General features: G+C 41.1%; 1 protein-coding gene across 4 annotated transcripts in view; it reads left to right on the top strand.

Annotated features, from left to right (window-relative positions):
* Window positions 1–18,331, top strand: part of SNX25 (sorting nexin 25) — a 129,803-nt gene that overhangs the window by 50,065 nt on the left and 61,407 nt on the right. For all 4 annotated transcript variants that reach the window (XM_087418360.1, XM_087418361.1, XM_087418362.1 and 1 more), the window contains exon 5: window positions 562–748. In XM_087418360.1, the coding sequence (XP_087274486.1) occupies window positions 562–748 (187 nt within the window). The remainder of the gene's footprint in view (window positions 1–561; window positions 749–18,331) is intronic.

Below are 18,331 nucleotides of genomic sequence, written 5' to 3' on the forward strand. Positions count from 1 at the left end.
AATATGATCTAAGAGAAACTTTTCCTATCTCGGAGTCTCAAACAAATAACATTGCTTCTGATACGCATTGATTGAATATCGCATTATCTCAGGATTAGCCAGCTGAGCCCATTAGCTGATACAGCCAACCACAGAGAAAAGGGGAAGATTTTAGGATGAATTTGTAATAGTGTTATTGACTTGAACAACTTCCTCCCTAAGGTCAGGTTTCACCAATGGGGAGAATGTCAATTTTCTGCAGACAAAAGATTTTGAGCCTTATAAAAGAAATAAAAGAGAAAAATCAGTATACTTAATTTCCATAGCTTTGTTAGCAGCTTGGGTTCCAAATGACTTTCTTTCGTTGTTCCTTTACGTTTAACTCATTTGTTAAAACAACCACTTGCTTATAGCCATAGTAGGTAGCACACCCAGAGGGATAGGCGGCTGGGTGTGTGTGTGTGTGTCCCATTTGGGTAGTTTAAAAATGTTTCCCAAATGTAGTTTCAATTATATGACATAAAAACAATTACTTTAAAGGAGAATACCTTTCCAAGTGGTGCTTTCTTCTCCTTCCCACAGTCTTGAAGCCAGTAGTGGAGTTGCTAAGTAATCCAGACTATATTAACCAGATGCTGCTTGCCCAGCTGGAGCACAGAGAACAGATGAATGAACATCATAAGAGAGCCTACACCTACGCTCCTTCTTATGAAGAGTTCATCAAGCTTATTAACAGCAACTCTGATGTTGAGTTCTTGAAGCAACTAAGGTATTTGGTCTTCAATTATAGCATAACAATAGCTGCTAATTATCATCCTCTGCCTAGTTAGGTAAAAAAAAAAAGTGTGGTTGTTAGGGAAACAAATAAAGGAAGTCCATAGATCTTGCTATTCAGTGACAACTAGATTTATCCAGCCTCTCCTTTAGCAGTGAAATTAGTTTGTTCAAAGTATGGTGTTTTTCACATAATTAGGTTATAATACAGTGAAAGCTGTTCAGTTGTTAGGAGTACCTGCTTACCTGCTCAAATGCTTGCCTCAGAAAAGCACTGGAAGGCAATGATGCGTTATTTAAATTACACTGTAGAGCATTGTGTTGACTTGCATTTTTCTTAGAAAATGCAGAGGCCCACGTTTGGGAGTAAAGGGTTCTTGACTAATGTTTTGAGAAAACATATTTAAAATATACCCCAGGAGTCTCTTTTATACAGGAGTTCAATCTTCCTTATCGTACTTGAGACATTTTAGGAGTCGTTATGTATGTTTTTGTGTGTTTATTTTTTATTTTTCTTTCTACAGTAGATGCATATACAGTATGATTATATAATATTGTATAGTTTGTGGTTTTCTAGGTCTGTTTCTCTAGTTACCCTTCTGTATTAGTGTCCCCAAACGAGAATACATGGGGAAGAGAGGAAACTCTGGTATGTCACTTGTGCTTCTGATAAGTAATTTTGGTAAATCACTGATGGAAAAGTAAACTATTGGCTGAAATTGGGTCTTTGAACTATTTGAGGACTTTAGACTTGCCACATTTGCCTCTGAACTAGGGTCAACATTAAGGTGGGTTATGCTTAGTTTTCTGATCTGAGTAATACACCATCTAAGGGACATACGTTGTAGATGGCATTGTGTTCTTGTAAACTATGTCACTTGTTAATCTAAGTCCCACAAATGTATAATGATGGGTTTAATTGTATGATTTTGTTTACAAGTAATTTAATTCTTACAGCATATGATCTCTGGAGATTTTATTTATGTTTCTCTTTGTGTGCGTAATCTTGAATAAGCTATATGGTACTCATTTATAATAGATTTGTGATTATTTATGCCTGAATCTGGAAATTCCTTTTTGATGTCTGTGACATTTGAGCTGATAGAGAACTTAAGAGCCAGTATTCCAGGTTTGTTATCTGAGCCTTACGGGTTATATCTACTCAAAGACCATTGTTACCATGGCTTTCTTTGACTCCTTTTAAAGTGTCATTTCATAGAAAGTGAAAGAGCTCACAATGACAGGACACCCTTGTCGCCTCCTGTTCTCCTTAAAATTCTCAAAACACACATACACACACACCAAGCTCTGGTCCTAGAGATGCTGTTTAAACCTACACTCCGATATTCCTCTACTTGGTGCTTTTATACTTGTTCCCAGATGTGCTACATGTGGTGTGACCAAGGTAACATGATGACCACCCTCTGTGGAATTACAATTTCCTCCTTAAAGATTTTTTTTTTTTTTTTTTTTTTTTTTTTTTTTCCCCCAAAGCCCCAGTAGATAGTTGTATGTCACAGCTGCACATCCTTCTAGTTGCTGTATGTGGGACTCGGCCTCAGGATGGACAGAGAAGTGGTGCCTCAATGCGCACCCGGGATCCGAACCCGGGCCACCAGCATTGCAGCGCGCGCACTTAACCACCAAGCCACAGGGCCGGCCCTACAATTTCCTCCTAAGACGTGGTTTATGAGATGATACCTCATGTTGATAAATGGTGGATGCATTGAATTCTTAAGCATTTTCCCCCTGTTAAACAATAAGGTCAGACATGGACTATTTAGTAACTCCAAGGGAGCGTAAGGTAACAATCTAGGATCAATAGTGGCAGGTACTTAAGTCAATCAGTATTTATTCTTCTTCCAGACTTATGAAGGAGTGTTCTATTTTGTATATCGAACAAAAGATTTCAGCACTGCACACATGGTGACATAGTTAATGGTGTAACAAAAAGGTACCAAAAGACATTTTTTTATCAGAACTAATTATTTTGAATGATCAACTATTGGTACTCTAGGACCATCTGTCATTTTGTATCTGAGCACAGTTCCTGTATTATAAGATGAATGAACCTTGATAAGAATTAATGGTTTATCTTCTTCAAAGTGTATTAGCCAAAGGCTCAGGAGTATTTGAAATGCTATGAATACCTTAATGTTGGCAGTTCATCATGTAGCAGGTAAAGAAGTAGCTCAGCAAGAATTGTCCTTTAAAAAACAAAAGCATGGTATCTCTTACCCCAGGATAATCCGACAACCCGCTTTTGTCACAGTAGGAGCATCATGGATTGCCTTCACCTGAGTGGCCAAAGATTGCACTAGAAATTCTGATTTTACATTTTACCTTTTCCCTCCAATATGTGATGGAACAAAAACAGTATGATCACTTAAGTCTTGCTTTGACATCACCTCCTCTTGATCTCATAAGTAGGACAACATTGAAGGAAAGCACACTGGGAGTCCTGGGAAGCAGGCCCTCTGTTGGGCACTGGGAGACCTAAGGGGCAGTAGAAATGCTGAACTAAAGAATGGCTTTTTCAAAAATTGAGATATAATTCACATACCATAAAATTCACCATTTTAAAGTGTACAATACAGTGGTTTTTAGTATATTCAAAGGCTGTACAACTATCGCCAGTAATTCCAGAATATTTTCATCACCCTAAAAAGAAACCCTGTACCCATTAGCAGTAATGCCCTATTCCTCCCCTCACTCCAGCCCTTGGCGACGCTGATCTGCTTTCTGTCTCTATGAATTTGCCTATTCTGGACATTTCGTATAAATGGAACCATGTAACATGTGGCTTATTGTGTCTGTGTTGTGTCTGGCTTCTTTCACTCAGCATAATGTTTTCAAAGTTCACCCACGTTGTAGCATGTATGAATACTTCATTCTTTTTCTGGCTGAATAATATTCTGTTGTATGAATACACCACATTTTGTTTATTAATTTATCAGTTGATGGAAACTTGGCATTTGAAAGAATACCTTTTGAGTGATCGTTGAGCATCTTCAGTAGTAGTATCAGTGACTGTTGATAAATAAGACTAAAATAAAATGTTGCAGACTCCTAACCTCTTCCTGCCACCGCCTCCCCCCACTATATTCCTGCCACCAGCAAGGACTGACGGAGTCCAGACGCCAGAAGGGGTGTCCCTTTTGTGTATCATCCCTGCGCCGTATGTTGTATTCTCTTTTGTGTCCTCCACCTTATGTTAGGCATTGTGTTTCCAACGGTTTATAAATTCAATGGGGAGGACACTTGGAGGTCCTTCAGTGATTAGATAATCAAGCTCTTCAGGTGCCTACTCTATTAGACACAAAAAGAATACATTTTCAGATTTAATTGAGTTGATGTAATGACTGGGTCCAACTGGAATGACCTATTCTTCTGACCTCCATTTCTTCATAAGCTTTCAGTTCCTTGGGAAATCTGTTGATAACTTCCCCTAGAAGGGCTGCAAAGATTCTTTTGTAACAAGGAGTGTATACTTCTTGAAAGAGTCATATACATCTGGCCACATCAGCTCGAGGATCACGGTAATCCTGAAGAACTGATGGTCCCCTCAACAAGCTCGGCAAAGAACGTTAGGAGAAAATACTGTGAAAGGTGTATATACATACGTACACAAGAAACACACATCCATAATTACTTTCTGAATACTTTTGTAAGTACTGCATTATCCTGAGGCATCCTTCCTTTGGACCTATGGCTATGAGACATCTCCTGGGGCTTTGCTGTGTGATAGACTTTCAGCTAGTTCTCTTTGATGTGGCCCTGGTGTATCTTTTATCCATGGAGCTGTTGTCCCTATTCCTTGTACCTTAGGAACAGACCTGAGGGCCGATCTTTATTGCCTGCTTCTTGCACAGCTCCAGCTAGCAAGACTACCAGGTACAACTGCAATGGCAGAGATTGATCTTTTTGCTCAAAAACGTAGGTGATGTTACGTAAATTATCTTGTTACTTGGCTGCTTATCGTTTATCCGATAGAAAAATTGCTCCCTATTCAAGGGTCAGGTCTGCTTACTGTTATTGACAGACAAAATTTCTTTCTGTCAGACTCCTGTCTAAAACCTCCATCGATGAGGTTTATCAGCCACCTGGCTCTAATGGAGCTGCTTTCCTCAATCATAGTCTGAACTATTCTGTTGTTTTTCTGGAACAATTAGAGTACTCTGCTGTCTGACTTTATTAATGTTTTAGATCACTATCTTCAAATTGCTCTCCATAAAGTTTTGAGGTGGGCTGCTTAAGGCAGGGAATGTGTCTTATTTAGACTAAGCAGTGGTGAAACCATCCACTTTTATTTCATACATACTTAGAAGATAGATGCATATTTTCTAAAGGAAATAAAATCATTCAACTCTGCTAGGCTTGAATGCATTAAAAACAGACCAAAAAACCCTTGAAGGTGATATCTGTAGTTGTGTGGTAGTTTGTTTTTTTCTGAGTCAGCATGAGATGCTTTCACAGTAGGATTATAGAGCTCGAAATGCTTCCTTCGATTATGGTCAATTAGTGGTTTTTAGCCCTGAACATATATTAGAATCACCCAGGCTTAAAAAAAATTACAATTGGATATCCCGCCGTCCTTTGTAGCTACTTCTTTTCTCTCCTTTTCTGGCATCCAAGATGTTGAAGTGAGGATGTGGTGGCTGGACTGGCATAATATTTTGAATTTTCCAGGGTCTTCTAATAGGAGCAGTGATCAACTCTGCTGACTGAACAGGAGCCAAAAATCTGAATGTCACATGGATTCAGGATATTAAAGGGCAGCTGAATAGATTTCCCACTGCCGGTGTGGGTGGTGGGATGATGACCGCAGTCAAGGAAGGCAAACCCAAGTTCTGAGTGAAGACGCATCCATTAGTGAACCTCGACAATTACAACCGTGCTGGAGAAAGGACTGTCTGTTTCTTTGTTTTGAAGATAAATGGGATTCAGAGTAAACATTAAGCAAAGGAGAAATGGAAGGTTCTGCCCTCATAGAACCTCTTGTGAAGGAGGAGGCAGATTGTGGCCCAGGAATGCGTCCAGTGCTGAGTTGTGTAGCTCTTCAGTGTATTTGCAAAAAGTACTTTATGAAAATTATCTGCTCCTCCGTGAAAAATACAGATGCCTAGGCTTCACTCCCAGGAATTTTTATATAACTGGTCTGGAGTGGAACCTGGGCATTAGTATTTTCTAAAAGCTCCCCAGGTGATTATAGCATGCAACTAGTATTGAGAATCTCTTTGAAATGTAATATTCTTCTCTGTGCTACCAAGGTGAAGTCTTGGCTAGATGTTGTATCATGTAATTCATTATTTTTTAATTCTTTGAAAACTGTCTGTCGCTGAGATATATAGTAAGTCTGTTGAGGAGAATATTGATGAATCAGGGCACCTCATCCTTCTACCATGTTTATTTTAATGAACAATAGGCATTTTATCACCAGCCTTCCAGAGAGATGTGTTTAACCTGAGGTTTCTTACCCTTGGCAAAATTGACGTTTTGGGCTAGATAATTCTTTGTTGTGGGGGTTGTTATATTTATTTATTGTAGAACATCAGCGGCATCCCTAAGCTGTATCCACTGGGTGCCAGCAGCACTCACATAGTTATGACAACCAAAAATGTCTCCAGACATTGCCATATATCCTCTGGCGGAAAAAATTGCCCCTGATTAAGAGCCACTGGTTTAACCTCATGAATAGATTGGAGATACTTCTATTAGGAGATACTTATATTTTTCAGTTAGGATTAGATTCAGCTGAAAATTATAGAAAACCCACAAAATTATGATGACTTACCAAAGTACAGAAGGTTTTTCCTTTCTTATATAAAAGAAGTCTGGAGTAGGTGGTCCAGGACTGGTGTGGGGGCTCCACCCTCCTCAAGGAGCCAGGCTTCTCCTAGCTCACTGCTCTACCATCCTAAGGGTATGTTCTAGAATGCCTTCCATCATATCCTAATTCCAGGAAGCAGAATGAAGGCGGGAAAGACGGTGGCAAAGGTCATGCACTGTCTGTCTTTCAAGGAAATTTCTGGAAGCTGCTACATGATATTTCTGTTTATATTTTGTTGGTCAGAACGATTGAGATGTAGTAAGTAGTCTTATTCTGGGCAGCCTTTGGCTCAGTTACAAATGGAGGATTCTATTACTAAGGAAGAAAGAATGGATGTGGAATAGGCAAGTAGCCAGTTTGCTACAGTACTATGTGTTGTGTAGTTACAGTGAGGCAGGATAGTGCTACTTCCCACACAGCATTGGAAAAATACCACTGTCCTGGACTGGACGTTTGCAAGGTTAAAGAGATGCCAAGCAAACGCTCAAGAAGGGGAAACTCGCTTTGTTTTTAAGCTACCATTTGTTGAATATGTAACATGTATTAAGCACAGTGTCAGGTTCTTTATAATCATCATCTGATCGTCATAACAACTATGTGAATTAGATACTATTATTCTCATCGTATGGGTGAAGAAAGTAAAGTGGCTTTGCCCTGGATCACAGAGCTAATGAGTAACAGAGCTGGGATTTGAACTCACCGTGTCTGACTTGCTAGCCAGGTGGGCAGAAAACCAGTGACGCAGAGCCCCAACCTTGTGGGATTTCCTACAAATGTGGAGATGACGCTCCACTGTCCATGAGTCTTTGCAGGCGCTAATCCATGCGTAGAGAACGAACCCTGTGAAGTACCATCATATATTAACAAAGATAGTGATAGGGCCGGCCCCATGGCTTAGCGGTTAAGTGCACGCGCTCCGCTGCTGGCGGCCGGGGTTCGGATCCCGGGCACGCACCGACCCACTGCTTCTCCGGCCATGCTGAGGCCGTGTCCCACATACAGCAACTAGAAGGCTGTGCAGCTATGACATACAACTATCTACTGGGGCTTTGGGGGGAAAAAGAAAAATAAATAAATAAAAATTTAAAAGGAAAAAAAAAAAAACAAAGACAGTAATAGACTGCCAGAGAAACAAGTAGTAATAAAGAAAATCAGAGCAGCCTGTCTCTGCCATAATTTCATTTACCACCAGTCCAATCTTTATTAGATTTTTCAGTTGTGGATTTGTTTATTACTGACTCCTCATTTAAAGAGCAACATGGAGAGTCTGAAAATAGTAGAGAGGAGATTCTAATGAATGACAGGTTTAAAATTAGAGATTAAGGATTATTTAGGTTGGAGAAGAGAGGGAAACCTTTTATATAGTCTGTGAGATTGATGTGGTTTTTTCTGTTTTACTAGGGTAAAGTGAGAGGCACTGGGCATAATGAATGGGTTAACTTAAGAGATCATAATTAACAAGGGAGTGGGTTACTGAGGGTGTTTGCGAAATATTTTTTCTTCAGATATTGAGGGGATGGATTTTTACCTCTGAATTTGCACATGAGGATAATATATTAAAAATATTAAAATTCTTAAAATTGCATGCTTCTGTGTAGAAGAATTCAAATTATTTGAATGTTCAGTGTTTTGAGCTGTGATTCTGAAAATATATTGTGAATCATGAGCAGTAAAATAGGATTACTTTATAGGGGATCATGAAAGCAGAAATCAGGCATACCTTAAGATGAACTGATGCACCGTGTCAGAAATCAATAAGCACGTATAAATTGCTGAGGAAAGGGTTAATGTGGGTGGACAAGAAGATGAAAAATCATAAAGTGTAAAACAAAGAGAAGCCTGGCAAATTTTTATGAAACGAATAAATGAATATAAATTTTGTTTTAAAAAACTCATTAAAATGCGAGGCCGCCTAAGAGAAATGTTCTAAAAGATCTTTCAGTATTATGAGAAATAACAGTACATGACTTCAGAATATAATTCCTTCTGTTGGTGTCTGGGAAACAGCAGAGGGCACAGAGGTGGGAGATAAACATATCAGAGAACACAAATTATTTTCATTTAGGAGGAAAGATAAGTATCAGCAGCAATGTAAAATTTGATATAGGAAGGGGAAATTTTGGTGTAAAGAAGTTTATGGTCTGTGAAATTATTCAAAGAATTCATTATGTCCTTATAACTGAGTAACACTGGCACCCTGGGGGAGGTGTATCTGCTTTATGATTGACAGGTGGGACCACGAGTCAGTTTATGTAAAGCACTTGGCCCAGGATCTGCATATTCCTAACTGTTAGCTGCTACTATTGTTGTTGTTATAATCATTCTTCCAAGGATTGGAAAGATATTTAATTTCGTTGTGAACATTGATTCATTACTAGTGGCCCATTGAAATGCAGTGTTTCATTTGGGGGCTTGAGGAGGACGAATAAATAGCAATGCTCCTCTCTCCATCCTGAGGTCTGAACTGTCTTAGGGTCAAGGAATAAGGCAAATGAAGACCAAAATGTCACTCTTATTACTGATGAGATCATGGAGAATGTGGTTCATATATGCAAGCAGTGCACTGTCTAAAACAGAGTCTCAGAATTAGACAGTCTTTTCTCCCTAGCAATGCTGGACCAGAGTAAGCCTCCTTGTCTCTGCTTTCTCCCTCCCCATCTCCCTGGCACGTGGAGTCCACTTGCTCGCTGCCCGTGGAGGCAGAGAACACATGCTCTTAAGAGGAGGGAGGACAGAAGGCCTGTGCTTTGCATGCCCCTCCTCCTCCTCTGTGATCAGATTAAAATCCTCTTCCTTCTCAAATGAGGAGAGGAGAGGAGTGAGTGAGAGGTGGAGAGAGGCCGGGGATGGAGCTTCTTATACTCAGAATGAAACATTGAGTTGGAGGTGGGGTGAGGTGGATGGATAGTGCTTTTTTCTTAACAACAGCAACAAAAAGACTGTGGTGCTCAGTCTCTACTCAACAGAAAAGAATTGTATGGTTCACAAGGTCTGCTAAAGAGTGATGAAGAGTCAAAGAAGGGGTGTGCTGGTCATTTTTAACAGCTGGCTTTTGGGAGAGGAGGGTTGAGAAACCCTGACTTGTAGCATTTGCTGATTTCTGTGGTGTTAATACTCCTACCATGGCCGATGTCAAGCCACCAGCATGACATCACTGACCTTACGTTAGCACACCATTTTATATATATAGATACATACTATATACCACCACAGTGATACAATAGATGTCAGTAACCTCGAGCATAGATAATAGTGAAACAAAATGCTTAGGAAATGATGAGTGTTGAGTATTTTACCTTTTAAAAAATATAACATTTAATTGTAAGTGTGTATGATTTAGTTTTAATAGCGGTAGGTTTAATTTCTGCAAGTTTAACAGCAGGCTCTCGTGAGCTCCAGCACAGCACTGGATGGTGGGCACACAGGCTCTATCTTTTGATCACCCTGTGCTAGACAGAAATGTAGTTTTTCTAGAGGCAGATGAGGGTCAACAACACAAGAAGTCCACCTGTAGTGACCAGTCAAGCACCTAAAGTAGAGCCTGGCCGAGAACATGGGCTCAAGGGTCAGGCAGAGCTGAGCTGCACAGACCTGGTCTGCGTTCTGACTTTGCTGCTTGCAACCTGCGTGACCTTGGGCAAGTCGTTTAAACTCGCAGCCTCAGTTTTAACTGTGAAAGGGGGGAAATTGTTCCTATTTCATAGGCTTGTGGTGATAGTTAAATGAGATAATGCACGTAATGCCTTAACACAGTTCTCAGGACAGGCTAGACTCCCAATAAGAGCTGAAAAAAAGAACAGTTGTCAAGAGAAGGCAGCAAAAATTCTCAGATCCTAACTTGAATAGAATTGGTGCATGAGATGAGGCAACACAATAATATGTTATTTCAGGAAAACCTCACTCAAAACGTGTATAAGAAAGTCAGTAGAACATTTTCAACATAGAACATAAAACTAGGCAACTAAAGATGATATTCAGTAAACATTCTGAATGAAAATGCTTTATGTAAGAATTGAGAATGAAACATATAGCAGTGGTGTTATACGTATGTGTATAAACAAACACTTTATAACGACATTAATAGTTGACATAAAAATACGAGGAACATGGGGCCAGCCTGGTGGTGTAGTGGTTAAGTTCACACACTCCACTTTGGCAGCCTGGGGTTCCCGGGTTCGGATCCCGGGTGTGTACCTACGCACTGCTCATCAAGCCATGCTGTGGCAGGCGTCCCACATATAAAGTAGAGGAAGATGGGCATGGGTGTTAGCCCAGGGCCAATCTTCCTCAGCAAAAAGAGGAGGATTGGCAACAGATGTTAGCTCAGGGCTAATCTTCCTCACCAAAAGAAAAAAAAAATGAGGAACGCTAGTAGAAGTAGAAATTAGATATACATAGCAGGGAGAAAAATTTTGGCTTTCTTGAGGTTAACTAAAGGACACCAGCTAGCCAGTCTTGACAAAGCTTTGGTGCTTCTGTAACATGTAATTTCTATAGGCTCTGGAAACTAGAAAATGAATATGTGGTAACATATAGTTATTTTAGGAAGATTGAAAGATATAAAAAAGATTAAGAAAACAGAAATCACTTATTACAAATAGATGAAAACTGTTAATATTTGGTATATGTATCTCCAGATTATTTTCTGTATATATAACATGAAGTGTGCGTGTATATGTGTTTACATAAGTTCGACACCTCACGCTGCTCTGGTCCAGAACTTTCTTTTTTTTTTTTTTATAATTTTATTTATTTTTCCCCCAAAGCCCCAGTAGATAGTTCTATGTCATAGCTGCACATCCTTCTAGTTGCCGTATGTGGGACGCGGCCTCAGCATGGCCGGAGAAGTGGTGTGTCGGTGGGCGCCCAGGGTTCAAACCCGGGCCGCCAGTAGCGGAGCGCGCACACTTAACCGCTAAGCCACGGGGCCGGCCCCAGAACTTTCTAACTGATGTGACTCAAATAGTGTATAGGTGTCTGGAGATCAAGGTTTCCTCAGCCCTGGGGTGGCTGGGTAGGGCCCAGGATGGCTGGTTACCCCAGTGGTCTATTCAAATATTATTATTTGCTATGTGTGCCATGAATGGAAAAAGGTTAGAAAGCATGCCTTAGTCTTTCTGTGGAATCAGCTGCCTTTTGCACACTAGAAAAGTGGAAAAGAGATTTTAAAAAGCCCCTTTAGTGAAAAGAACTTCTTACTCCTCCGAGTCCTAACTGGAAATATTTGCCCTGTTTGTGCTTCAGCTCCCTGACACTTCCTGCTGAATACCATTAAACAGACCTCGTGAAAGATCACTCAGAACCTTGTTATCTGTAGTAGCACTCAGACATAAAAACCAAAACGAGATACCTTTCTTTGTTCATAATATTGGTGAAGATGAAACATTTGATGACACCTGGTGTTGGCAGTATTGTAGGAAAATCGACGACCTCATGATCTGCTGATAGGGGTATAAATTCTTACCTTTCTTTTTCTTCTTTTTTTTTTTTTGTGAGGAAGATCAGCCCTGAGCTAACATCCGTGCTAATCCTCCTCTTTTTGCTGAGGAAGACCGGCTCTGAGCTAACATCTATTGCCAATCCTCCTCCTTTTTTTTTTCCCCAAAGCCCCAGTAGATAGTTGTATGTCATAGTTGCACGTCCTTCTAGTTGCTGTATGTGGGACGTGGCCTCAGCATGGCCAGAGAAGCGGTGCGTCTGTGCGCGCCCAGGATCCAAACCCAGGCCGCCAGTAGCGGAGCACGAACACTTAACTGCTAAGCCACGGGCCGGCCTAGTTCTTACCTTTCTATAACACAATTTTATGGTATGAAAAACAGCTCACAAAATGTGCATTCCTTTTGATACAATTATTATTTATAGGAATTTATCTTAAGTAAATAATCACGAATGTATAGAAAGATTTCTCCAAGAATGCTTCTTGCAATTTTATTTAAAATAGAGAAAAGCTTGAAACAACAAAATGCTTAAAATTTTGGCACCCCTATACAATGGATAGTGGTATTGCATCAGAATATTTTGCAGCCGGCCTGGTGGTGTAGTGGTTGAGTTCGCATGCTCCGCTTTCGCGGCCCGGGATTTGCTGGTTTGGATCCCGGGCCCAGACCTACACACCACTTATCCTGGCTTATCCTGCTGTGCTTTGGCGGCATCCCATATACACAATAGAGGAAGATGGGCACGAATGTTAGCTCGGGGTCAGTCTTCCTGACGAAAAAAAAAAAAAAAAATTTAATAATATTGGAAGGTAGTAAGTATAAGTTGATATTTTAAAAAGGCTCTATTATAGCATAAATCAGTCTCATAAAACAAAAAAGAATTATGTTTGCATAGAAAAACGTTTATAAAGTTATACCACATGTTAATCATAGTTAACTTTGAATGTTGTGCTTTGTGTGTTTTCCCATTTTCTTCAATGAACATAGGTTACTTTAGAGAAAGTAAAATCTGCTGGCCATTTATCAGGCTGGGATAACGGTCCCTAAAGCCAGCTACAAAGTTAACAGGAAACAATATTTCTTCCAAGTATATGCAGCGGCTGTAAAACGTCACAATGATTCCTTTCTTTGAGTGACTGCTGCTTTCTCCTTCACTGAGAACCTGTGCTCTCTAAAGTCTTAGACTATCAGAAACTTTGCTGTTTGAAATTTTATCAGTAAAGATGACACATCGTACTCTTGCCTGGAAGATTTCAGTCACTTTGACACGGAGAAGCAGCCTCATCTATAACCCAGACGCAGGGCTGCACATAAGGGGTTTATGGACTCAACATTCCATATCTTACCTTTGTAGTTTCCCAGGACATGGGATCCTGGATCCATCCGAAATTGACCCCTTTACACAGCCCTGGGTTGAGCCTGTCACAGTGCTGCTTCATTTAAATTTCATCTACACTCCACTCTTCCCAGAATCCTGTACTAACTGTACTGTTTCTTTTTTGGGAGGAGAGGCCACCACAGTCCCTCTTGCTCATTGCAGTGGGTCAATAAATCTGATTTTGTTGGATTACAGTGACCTCGTGATCATAGATTCGTTAGGTTGAGACATTCTTTTTGTTTTTGTTTTTTGTGAGGAAGATCAGCCCTGAGCTAACATCTGCCAATCCTCCTCTTTTTGCTGAGGAAGACTGGCCCTGGGCTAACATCTTTGCCCATCTTCCTCCACTTTATATGGGATGCTGCCACAGCATGCTTGACCAGCGGTGCGTCAGTGCGCGCCCGGGATCCGAATTGGCGAACCCCGGGCTGCCCGCCGCAATGCAGCACGCACACTTAACCACTTGGGCCACCGAGCCGGCCCCTTGTTTTTGTTTTTGTTTTTGTTTTTTGTGAGGAAGATCAGCCCTGAGCTAACATCCATGCCAATCCTCCTCTTTTTGCTGAGGAAGACTGGCCCTGAGCTAACACCCATGCCGATCTTCCTCTACTTTATGTGTGGCGACTTTATGTGGGACGCCACCACAGCATGGCCTGACAAGCGGTGCATTCGTGCATGCCCGGGATCCAAACCTTGGCCGCCAACAGTGGAGCGCACGCACTTAACCGCTACGCCATGGGGCCGGCCCAAGACATTCTTATAATTAGGAAAAAGTAAGCCTACTTCAAAAAATTTTTTAATATATTTTACAAACACATGCACATACCAACTCCCTAAAGAGTCAATAGCTGTGTTAAGGAACAATAATAATAGTTAACATTTACTGAACCCTCACTGTGGAGCAGGGACTATTTCAGATATATTAAAGGTGTTACCTCCTTTAATCTTCATGGCAAGCCTATGAGGAAAAATAGTTATTCCTCTTTTTACAGATGAGGACTCTTGAGCTTTAGAAAGTTTAAATAATTTTCCCAGGGTGACCCAGCAAGTGTTGGAAGCAGGATTTGAACCCAGGCCGTCTGGTGCCAAAGCACGCATTCTTAACTGCTCTGATACATTTCCTAAATTGGGAAACAGCTTCAGCTTAGCCGGCTGAAATCACGGTTGCTTTATTTGTTCTCAAACGCTTTAACTGAAGTCTCTCTAGTGAAAACGTTATCCCTAGCCTAGTGTAAAGTAGCCTGTGGCAACTCTGAAAACATTATTTTTAAGTTTTTAATTTTTATTAAACACCTGTATGTATATGGTAGTCTAATGTATAAGATTGCTAATTTTAGTATAAAACCGCATTTTAAACCGTTTACCATCTTGTACACCTGAGACTAGGATTTGTCTAGCCTTTGGCTCTCCTAAGGCATTCCAGCACGTGCACACCTGAGACAGCTCTAAAATAATATTTAAAAAAAAAATCTGTGTAAGGTGTGCCTAATGAAATGAAGAGACTAATTTTTTTTTTTTTTTTTTTTGGTCTGGCTTATAAATAACTTTGAAATCAATTCTAATAGAGTTCCAAGGCTGTTCTCAACAATAGACAGTAGAAGGGCAATAAAAGTATAGATTTCTAAGGTGATTTTGAAGGACTGTGTGGCATTTCAGGCAAGTTTAAGATTGGTGGGAAGAGGTCATCAATACACATCTTCTCTAAGTCATTATTAATTTATAAGTGAATAAAGCTAAAGAGAGGTGAGGTGGCGACTCCGACCTGCAGGGGGCAGTTATCTTTGTGTGATTTTTTTCCCTTGTCCCTGGGAAGGGAGTACTCTAGGGAGGATCTTGCCAGAGTTGGAAAAGAGGTGAATTCTTGTTTTTTTGTGAGATCAGCCTTGTGCTAACATCTGCCAATCCTCCTCTTTTTTTTGCTGAGGAAGACTGGCCCTGGGCTAACATCTGTGCCCATCTTCCTCCACTTTATATGGGACGCTGCCACAGCATGGCTTGCCAAGCAGTGCGTCGGTGTGCGCCCGGGATCCGAACCGGCGAACCCTGGGCTGTCGCAGCGGAGCGCGCACACTTAACCGCTTGAGCCACCGGGCCGGCCCAAGAGCGGAATTCTTGTTATGCTGCTTCCTCTTAATATTTGGGTTTACATTATTATTTGGAAACACACATACTAGCAATCTCTGCACTTCTGACCAAGAGAATGTTTACAAATATCAGTCCTCCTGGTTCTTGAACCAAACTTGGCACCAGCAAGGCCATGTCCCCGTCTGGAGGAAGAAAGCCCAGAGAGTGCCGGGCATCCCTGAATAGCTCCCCAGAGGACTAGGAAGCCTGTGCCATCAGGGATAGCCAACATTTGCCAGTATATATTGTATGGTTTTTGTTGAGAATGAAAAAGCTACTCATTTCCTACTTCACCTTTTGGTATCAAGTGAAAGTGAACTCTACAGATTCAGTAATCACCTTCAAATGCCTACTGTATGCAGAGCACTGCGTGAGGAGGGTCTGGTGTATATAAAGATGAATTGCTTGTGGATCCTTGGATTCTTTCCCCTGTCATCAAGGTGTTAGTAGTCCAGCCTGGGAGACCCACGTGGGTATAAATGGCTAAATATGAAGCAAGATATTAAGACGAGAAGTGGAGTATAAAGAACTAATGAAGTGGGTCGGAGCAAATATTTCATCCTGTGGAAGAGAGGAATCCAGGAAGTTTCAGAGAAGAAAGGCCATGAACTGAGTGTTTAAGAACAAATAGGATTGGGCCGGCCCCGTGGCTTAGCGGTTAAGTGCGCACGCTCTGCTACTGGCAGCCTGGGTTCGGATCCCAGGCACGCACTGACGCACCGCTTCTCTGGCCGTGCTGAGGCCACGTCCCGCATACAGCAACTAGAAGGATGTGCAGCTATGACATACAACTATCTACTGGGGCTTTGGGGAAAAAAAAAAAAGGAGGAGGATTGGCAATAGATGTTAGCTCAGAGCCGGTCTTCCTCAGCACAAAGAGGAGGATTGGCATGGATGTTAGCTCAGGGCTGATCTTCCTCACAAAAAAAAAAAAAAAAAGAACAAATAGGATTTCAACAGATAAGGGGGAGGGGTTGTGTGCAAGACAGAAGAAACAGAGCAAAGGCTGGGAGTCAGGGACAAGCCGGAGTGTGTTTGGGGTATTGCATGCAGTCTGGTTTGGCAGGAAAATGCTATCCAAGAGGGAGAGAGAAGGCAGGAAGGCTGGAAAGATTGTCTGGCATTAGCCATGCTTATGTACTTGGAAAGGCCTTGGACGAGATAAACATTAACCTATATTGAATTTGAGGGTAGCGGGAAAATGGTTAAGAACATGAGCTTTCGAGTCACGCAGTCCTAGGTTGTAATTTTGGCTCTAGTACTTAAAAGCAGTGAGACCTTGGATAGATTTCTTAATCCACCTGAGCTCCAACTTCCTCCTCTGTAATGTGGGGATAATTACAGTACCTTGTTATGAGGATTAAGTGAGATCAGGTAAATTAAAGTATCTAAACAGGTACCTGGTGCCCAATGAAAGGAATCTGTAAGTGGTAGTTGGTATTGCATTATGATTTTATGTATTCATTTTAAAAATGTAACTCTTTATTCAGATGGCATGTATTTTCTTCAGGACCATTGATGACTCATTTGTTCCAGAGTGTGAATCACTAAGAATATCAAAAGAATAGATTGTTCCAAATATTATTTGTACCTGTTAAGTGTTATAGATGTTAATGCTTATTAATTTAGCTCATTGTCTTAGTCAGTTTGGACTGCTATAACAAAAATACCATAGAATGGGTGGCTTAAACAGCAGACATTTCTTTCTCACACTTCTGGAGGCTGGGAAGTCCAAGATCAAGGTGCCGGCAGATTCCATGTCTGGTGAGGACCCACTCCCTGGTTTATAGACTTCTCGCTGTAACTTCATATAGTGGACAGAGAGCTCTCTGAGGTCTCTTTTTTATAAGGGAGTTCATCTCATTTGTGAAGTTACCACCCTACCTACCTAATCACTTCCCAAAGGTCCCACCTCCAAATACCATCACTTTGGGGATTAGGCTTCAACATATGCATTATGGGGGAACACAAACATTCAGTCCATAGTACTTGTTAATATTTGCTGAGTGCCTATCATATGTTTAGTGCCAAGCTAGGTCCTACAGGATAGTACAAGACACCAATCCCTGTCTTCAAAGAGGCTCATGATCTAGTTGGAGAGAAAAAAGGTAGTGTATTTTTATTACAGACAAAGCCATAATTTTGGCTTAGGCTTAAATGTGTTACCATTTTTTAAAGAAGTGTTAGGCCCTGAAAGGACTGGCCACACCATTTTCTTCATTCACAGCACTCTTTGTGGAATTGTGACCCTTTAAAACAGCGATATAAAATGGTATATGAATAGGTACTATTATAGAGCTGAAGTAATTTAGGATTTCAGAAAAGAGAAAGATTAATGTGGATTAGAGGAATTAGGGAAGATTTGAGGGAAGAAGTACTACATGTAAGATCTAGTTAAGTGGACAAGTAGGGAGATTGTTTCCAGAAGGAAACAGCGTGAGCAAAAGCTTGGAAAGTGACTCGAGTTTTGGAGGGCACTGTAGAAACTGGCCTGGCTTAAGTCCAGGTTTATATTGAGGAGAAAAAGAAGTTGGATTGCATAAGAGGGCCAGTGCCAGGTTGCAGAGGGAATGGCAGGCTGGAATGCAGGGTTACTCCTTTGGCGAGGTCACTGGAGGTGTGGAGCAAGGGAAGGATGAGAGGAAAGGGGTCTTTTAGGAATGTGTTTTGACAGGGGTGCTCAGGACGGTTTGGATGGGAGAAAGGATTGAAGTCAAAGAGATGGTTAGACTGTTTAGCCGTTGCACTGACTCGTGTGGGAGAAGAAAGCCTGAGATAGGGTGGTGACAAAAGGAAGAGTTAAGAAAG

The sequence above is a fragment of the Ceratotherium simum genome, chromosome 28 (assembly GCF_057802395.1).
Source record: "Ceratotherium simum simum isolate JZ-2026a chromosome 28, ASM5780239v1, whole genome shotgun sequence".
In the NCBI taxonomy this organism is placed as follows: domain Eukaryota; kingdom Metazoa; phylum Chordata; class Mammalia; order Perissodactyla; family Rhinocerotidae; genus Ceratotherium; species Ceratotherium simum.